This window comes from Cornus florida, unplaced genomic scaffold (genome assembly GCF_030987335.1).
Source record: "Cornus florida cultivar Cherokee Brave unplaced genomic scaffold, ASM3098733v1 CherokeeBrave_3.0.0_Hap2_Chr02, whole genome shotgun sequence".
Classification (NCBI taxonomy): domain Eukaryota; kingdom Viridiplantae; phylum Streptophyta; class Magnoliopsida; order Cornales; family Cornaceae; genus Cornus; species Cornus florida.
Window position 1 is genome coordinate 27,657,960 of NW_026775572.1, and position 7,750 is coordinate 27,665,709.

Consider the following 7,750-nt stretch of genomic DNA (forward strand, 5'->3'; position numbering starts at 1 on the left):
ATGTCATTTATTTTTCCAGCTTCAAAATCACCACTTTTATTTGATGGATTGGATAATGATTTGAGTCTAAAGTCTAATTGATTAGGTAAGTGAGGACTGACATCATTATGATGTCATTAATATATATGATGTGATGATGACATTAATCCTTACTTACTTATATGTGAGTTTTGTGACTTGAACCAAATCAGTCAACACCCAAGTCCCAAATATTATAGTATCTCCTTTCCAAGTCCAACTTTAAAATTAAACAGGTTTTTTTATAATTGAGTTTTCAAAAAATAGTTTTCAAAAAACTAATCCAAACAGAATTTTTTTTGTGTAGTTTTTTATTTTCAGTTTTCTAATAACAAAAAGCTATTACAAACCAAGAAGGACTAAAGCATTCTCAATTGTAAAAGCCCAAGGCCAAGCCCAACTTGGCATGAGTAACTTAAAAAATAAACGATTTTAGTGATTAAACAGAGATTAACACTAAACTAACCATCCATCGACCATAGACCATCTTTCTCTCCTTAAACCCTCACATTTCACTCGCACATCTCCTTGTGGTTTAAGCACTCTCTGTCTCCATTTTATACATATATGTATCTTCATTTCTTCTCTCTCTATACAAACTAGGGCTTCTACCTCCCTCTCTATATCTAACAATTTATGGCGTTTTATCGCATCATCCTCCGATCTCTCCGACGATCCTCGTCTCTCTCCACCACCACTACATCCACCACCCAAACCCTAGCTCTCCACCACCACATAGACCATCATTTCCAACCACAAAACCCTAATTTCACACTTCCGTTCCGCTCCTTCGCCTTCTCCTCAGCTGAGGAAGCTGCGGCGGAGCGCCGCCGCCGCAAGCGTCGCCTCCGAATAGAGCCACCCCTCCACGCCCTCCGCCGCGACCCCTCCGCCCCCCGCCCCAGGCCGGACCCCAACGCGCCGCGCCTCCCGGACTCCACATCCGCCCTCGTCGGCCCCCGCCTCAACCTCCACAACCGCGTCCAGTCCCTCATCCGCGCCGGTGACCTCGACTCTGCCTCCGTCCTCGCTCGCCAGGCCGTCTTCTCCAACACACGCCCCACCGTCTTCACCTGTAACGCAATCATGGCTGCCATGTACCGCGCTAAGCGCTTCGATGACGCAATCGCGCTCTTCCAGTTCTTCTTCAACCAGTCCAACATCGTCCCCAACATTGTCTCCTACAACTTCTTCATCAACACTCACTGTGATGCTGGCCGAGTTGATGTCGGTCTCGAAGTGTATAGAGACATTCTGGCTAATTCCCCGTTTAGCCCTTCGGCCGTCACGTATCGCCTTCTCACGAAAGGGTTAATCGATGCAGGTCGGATTGGGGAAGCTGTTAACCTCCTTCGGGAGATGCTGAACAAGGGTCACGGTGCAGATTCACTCGTTTTCAATAATTTGATTTCTGGGTTTCTCAAATTGGAGAATTTGGATAAGGCAAATGAGCTTTTCGACGAGCTCAAAGAGCGTTGCCTTGTGTATGATGGTGTCGTCAGTGCTACGTTTATGGATTGGTTCTTTAATAAAGGAAGGGAAAGAGAAGCCATGGATTCGTACAGGTCATTGCTTGATCGGCAATTTCAGATGATTCCGGCGACCTGTAATGTTCTATTGGAGGTGTTGCTTAAACACAGGAAGAAAGCCGAGGCTTGGGCATTGTTTGATAACATGTTGGATAATCACACCCCTCCTACTTTCCAAGCCGTAAATTCAGAGACTTTTAACATAATGGTGAATGAATGTTTCAAGTTGGGGAAGTTTTCGGAGGCAATGGCTGTGTTTAAGAGGGTGGGTAAGAAGGTGAAGTCGAAGCCTTTTTCAATGGATGTTGCTGGATACAATAACATGATCACAAGGTTGTGTGAGAATGGGATGATGCCGGAAGCAGAGAAGGTGTTTGGGGAATTGTCGAGTAAGTCTTTGAATCCGGATGTCACGACTTACAGGACGTTAATTGATACTTATTTTCGGGAAGAGAGGGTTGATGATGCTCTGCAAATGTATACCAAGATGGTGGAGGCCGGGTTGAGAGTGATTCCGGTTTATGCCAATAGATGGTTCACTGAATTGGTTGAGAAAGGTAAGGTTGTGGAGTGCGTGTGGATTTTGACAAAAATGGGAGATAGAGATCCAAAACCAGACGTCCTGAGCTATGATGTTGTGATTAGGGAGCTTTGCAAAGAAGGTTATTTGGACGCCAGTCTGGCTTTACTGAGCCAAATGGTCAGGTATAATGTTGGCATCACTTCTCCACTGAGAGAATTAGTATCTCAGGCTTTTGGGAAAGAAGGACGAGGCGAACAGATTGAGAACCTTTTTATCACTAGAGGACCAGGTTATGGTGCACGTTATCAACCAACAGGACCTCCTCCAATGGCAGGACAACCAACAGGACCTCCTCAAATGGCAGGACAACCTACAGAACCCCCTCAAATGGCAGGACAGATAAGAGCTTGATTCTTAGATGTGAAGTCAAGGTTTGAAGCACTTGTTTTCTCATCTTCAATTTTTGATTTGGTAAGAATTACAGTAGTTATATTCACTTTGCATGGTTAATCATGTGGTATGTTTTTTATAGAAGTCAATTATAGGCTTAGGGGGCTCTTCATGCCTATTGAGTCTATCATATATCTTATGTATCTTTCTGATTTGAATAGTAATTGAAGTGCAGTTTGGACCTCTCCATTATTATTGAAGATGTTTTAGTTGATAAATAATTACGATAAGCATGTGTTGGTTTTCTTGTGATACGTGTGCAAAATGTTTGAAGCAACACATGCAAGACACATTTCTCGCTTAAGAATAGCATATTGCAGCCATAAGTTATCATCCAGGTATACTAAGGCTCTACTGTGATGCTAATTAGTGTACTATGGTGTAGATCTTCAACATCAAATCTGTAGTTGTTTATTATGCAGTGTTGAATGGATGAAAATATTTGAAGTGATTTTAATATGTGTGTATCATGGTGTCTGTTCCTTCCTTATTGATAAGGTGAGTGGTATTCTGATAGATGAACTTGGAGTCTTTACTTCTCTTTTTATTGGTTGCCTTTTTGTGACCATGTCTATGACCAAAAAAAAAAAAAATCCAACTTGTGGAACTTCAAGATTTAAAAAAAAGTTAGGTCAAAGAAAATTTCACATTTCCACTAACCATGCCGGCTGCGTTACCATTACTTAAAGCCTTGGGTTTGTCATGTTGGCTAGTTTATATGGACAAGTCACTACAGAGGTTTAAGATTGTAGGAACCATTCTAAGCTCACAAGTAGTGGCTAACTATAATGGAATCATTATGTTCTTTTTTACATTTTTGTAGGAACCATTCTAAAGGTGAAAGTAATGGCTAACTTATCAAAAAACCATTATTTTCTTGCTCTATTTTTCAAGTAATGACAATTACGAACCATGCTTCTGAGTATTATGGTCTACTATTTGATTCTTTGTGTAATGGCTAAATATACAAAGGAATCATGGTTAAAAGAGTTATGTTTTTCTTGTAAACCATTCATTGGATTTCTAAGTTGATTCTTCTTCTATCCTTTCTTCTTTATACTGTGGTTAGATCTAATCTCCCTCCTATTCTTTCTGCAGTCTATTATACATTACATTACGATTTTCAACACATCCAGTCCTTCATTGTGGGTCTTAAAGGTGTTCCTCCTTATTTGATTTGAACGTATTATTTTTCTTAATTAATGTACTTGTCAACATTCATTTCTGGCCAAATCTAAGAGACTGGAAATGATAATGAGGCATTGTGGAGCTTTCCTCTGACAACTGGTCCTTTTATTTGAGTTTGAGAGTTCTATTTTTATACTCTTAGGGCAAAACCCCCAGTAAGTAGCAGTATTATTTATAGCTTACGAATATTGAGTTTGGAGTTGAAATGATTAAAAATAAGCTCACTATGAATAACCAACTGCAAAACCAGTGTTATTATTATTATTATTATTTTCTTCATCTATTCTATGCGTATTGCATCAAGTTCTTTTTTAGCATTGGCCATCATTTTTTCTTCTAGAAGTTCAAGTACACCCCATGAACCATCTACTATAATCTTAATGCTCCATGTCTGATGTCTCTGAGCTATCCTAGAACTTTAGACCTAGAACTTTAGACCATACAAATAGGATGAGATTTGCTTGCACCTTGTACTCAAATTTTACTGATGCGGCTGATGCCCTAATATATAGCTTCTTTTCATTTCTCTCTCTCTCTCTCTCTCTCCTAGCCTCGAACCCTTGACCTGGCCATAAGCCAGCAGGTTACAAGGAGAGCTGGTAGCTTCTCTTCATTTGCTATTGCAAAAATGTTGCATTTGTTTGCTACTGCAATTTCAGTCTTTTTTATTCACTTGTAGGCTTTGTATCAGAGGCTTAAATTCTAATCCTATTTATGGTCGTGTGCCTAACCTTGTACTGTTATTGCTATATTTTCATTTATATCCCTACTCATCTTGAATAACCTATAAATGGTGCTCTAATCCTTGCTAATTGTGTGGAAGATTTGTTATGCATATCTAATATCAAGATTTCCAAAGCAGTCATATATGCTTGTGAATCTAGAAAAAATGTTCACAAACGTGATTCTGTTCTCTTGAGAGTAGTGATCGAAGAGGCCCTCGCCTGAGTTCATCCAAGTGGGAGCAGGGTTCAGCTCCCCACTTTCTGTTTTCTTTCTTGGGAGTACCATTTTCCGTGCTTTAATCGTCATGATAAGACTAAAGAAATCAGAGTTGGCAGTTCTCATGTTGGGTTTATACTTTATTCTGTCAGTTCATTTTCTTCTTTATGACAAATAATAAAATCATGCTACAATTTCTTTTGTTTTTCCCTCTCTTCTCTCTCAAAATCTTTTAACATATCTGCCATGAGACCTGAGGTATGTATTGGTTAGTTGTATACACTTGGTACTTTGTGGGTGACACTAATCCTGTATATGGAGTTACTTTAGTAGCATAAAGAAAGATATTCTCTTTTCATACCTTCAATTCTAATATTTGAAGAAATCTGAACCTATATTTAAATGATTAAATTGGTAAATACTGCAATGAAATTAATCATGAGACCATATCAAATTTTCTAATGCATCAATAAGAGGGAATAGTGAGATATATAATTATATATATATATTTATCTATTTATATATATACCATCCCTTGTGTGTGAAGCTTTGTTATTCCGATAACTTGGCACAATACTTGTATGATACATTAGTTCCTATTATAAACAGTAATTAGTGATTTTTCTTTAAACACCATATCACCCTATGGATTCTCTTCCCCCCACCCATCCGCACTTACACACGAAGCCACACGAAGAAGGATGAGTTATAGCCTCTTATTCATTCAATTGTCTCAATGCCTTGTACATCCACAAGCCCTTCAACATTGCCCATGATTCTCAGCTTAATGCCAACAGAATGGTGGGTTATGCCATTCCTGGCAGTTCAAAACAACAGTCTGTCCTTAACCGGGGGTGACAGCCATTTTCAAGGGATTAAAGACGGTCCCCAAATGCCAGCAACCATGCCATGTGAGGGTTCTACACAGAGCGAAGTTAGGAAATGAGAGGGATAGAGGCTCTGATCATTTTCTGTTGAAGACACGGTTCCTGGGTCGATCTTAAGTGCAAGTTATTTGGTTTGGTTGACTGTTGGTTTTCATCTTCATTTTTACAACTGTGAAAGAGCTAACGACGCTCAAACCCGTGATATTGAGGCTTTGTTTTGTGGTCGGACTTCAATGTCAGACAGCACAGCGGGCAGGGTTGAAACTAGGGTGAGGTCTCTCTCATTTAGTCCCAAAACAGCTAAAGGAAACATTTTTGTGGCTGATATTGGTATAGTTAATGGCTTGCAAGAAGTTTCTAATATAGACAAGAAAGAAGAATCGAAAATGAAGAAAAGGGAATCCCATGCAGGTTCTCCCGTAGCCCAGCTCTAGAGACTAGAGAACAGTAGAACATCCAAGGCAAGACGACAAGAGTCTCCTGCACAACACACTGTTGAACAACGTCGAGGCAGATTGGCAGCAGTTGAAGAAGCTGTATTATCGAGCTAAATTCCTGTCCTTAAGAAAATTTAGTTCAAAATTTTAACTAAATCACGTGAAGTAAACTATACCTGAAAGGCAAGGCCGAGAAAATGAATGACCATTATCTGGACTTGGTGTGTAACTCATTGCTCTAGTCTTCCAACAAGATCAATTCTTGGTCCATTCTCATTTCATAGCATTATAAATGGTCGACATGTTCTGTGCAAGACTTGTAATTTGTCACCAAAGCGCGTCCATGAGCCTTGCGGATAGACGATCACTGTTTTTGGATTGAATCCAGACATGGCATGCATCTGGACTAACAATCTTAACTTCAACCTAAAGTGGAGGCCCAGATTAATTAGACCATGACTGATGGTGCTTTGGTCGTCCATTGTCCATCCTCAACTTGCAGCAGGTAAAACCATTTCCCAATCTCTGTAATCCGGTGAAGGAAAAATGCAGCCTGGTTTTGAATTCACCACATTCGTTAACCGACAGGAATTTAGCTCGATAATACAGCTTCTTCAACTGCTGCCACTCTGTCTCGACATGTGCCCGTGTTCGAGTTTCCCTTCCTCCTCACAGTTTGCCAGGAAAAATGAAAAAAAAAAAAAAACAGAGGCCAAGTTGGGCCTGTGAATTGGGAGCCCAGGCCTATTACTTCCGGGCTTTGTTTTCTTAACGGACCAGGCCTGAAACAGACTTGATAATCCCAAACCCAGACCACGGACCTTTGCCTCTTGACGGGCCGAGCGGCCCGAGCTACGGGCTTCGAATGATTTTTTAAATTTATCTTTTATTCAGCGTCATGTGGTAGTCTTGATTTGACTTGAAAGTTTTTCTTTAAAAAACAAGACAATGCAATTCAAAATGTAATATTGATTTGACTTGGGTAGTCTTGGGAGGAGAAATACAACATTCATCATTTCCGCATTGGAAAATAATTTTTACATCGAATAGTTGCAGTAAATTGACATTTCTAATGTTTTTAATTGATGATATATGCAACAAATAAGAAAGTGGAGTCCTCCACTTGTTTGTATTTTGCATAAACAATCAATCAAAAGTATTCAGTTGTATTCAGTTAAGCAATTCACTGTAACTTTTCAGCATGAGTATCACTACTCTTTCGCGCTTATTTTGTATAAATGTGTCGGGCACATGAATTCTATTTTTTTATATATATATAATTTTTTTCTATAACACGTCATTTCTCGTACTAGTACTAAATTTAATTTTGTAAAATATTTTTTTATTACTTCATTTCATGTTAATTTTGATTGATATCTTTGTCATTATTTGAATTTATCTCTTATTTTGAATGCTTCATTTCATGTGAATTTTGATCAATATTTGCACTCAGATGGTTACTTTGAATTCACAAAATAAGAGATAAATTCAAATATTGCATTACATATACTTTATAATGAAAGGAAACTAAATGAAATAGGAATTCTAATAACATAAGGAAACCTAATTAAGAAAAGATGACAATACTGTAAATAAGTTTAAAAATTTTGGAAAAATAAAGAAAGAAATCTAATCAATTAAAACTACGTATAAAATATTTGTGCAATCCCAGTTCAGTTTGTTTAGACAACGAATAAAAATTTTGAGTCTTGCTCGTTGGGCTATTTTCAGTAAAAAAAAATTCTCTAGAGTTAAAAACGGACACTTCGGGATCAG

At 38.7% G+C, this 7,750-nt stretch overlaps 1 protein-coding gene across 1 annotated transcript; it reads left to right on the forward strand.

The window, feature by feature from the left end:
- The first annotated feature begins 518 nt into the window (after window positions 1-518).
- On the forward strand, window positions 519-2,707 carry LOC132294444 (pentatricopeptide repeat-containing protein At1g10270-like). Its single transcript, XM_059792309.1, has one exon. It carries the CDS (start codon window positions 655-657, stop codon window positions 2,479-2,481), a length of 1,827 nt encoding a protein of 608 aa, XP_059648292.1. The 5' UTR covers window positions 519-654; the 3' UTR covers window positions 2,482-2,707.
- The last annotated feature ends 5,043 nt before the right edge of the window (window positions 2,708-7,750 follow it).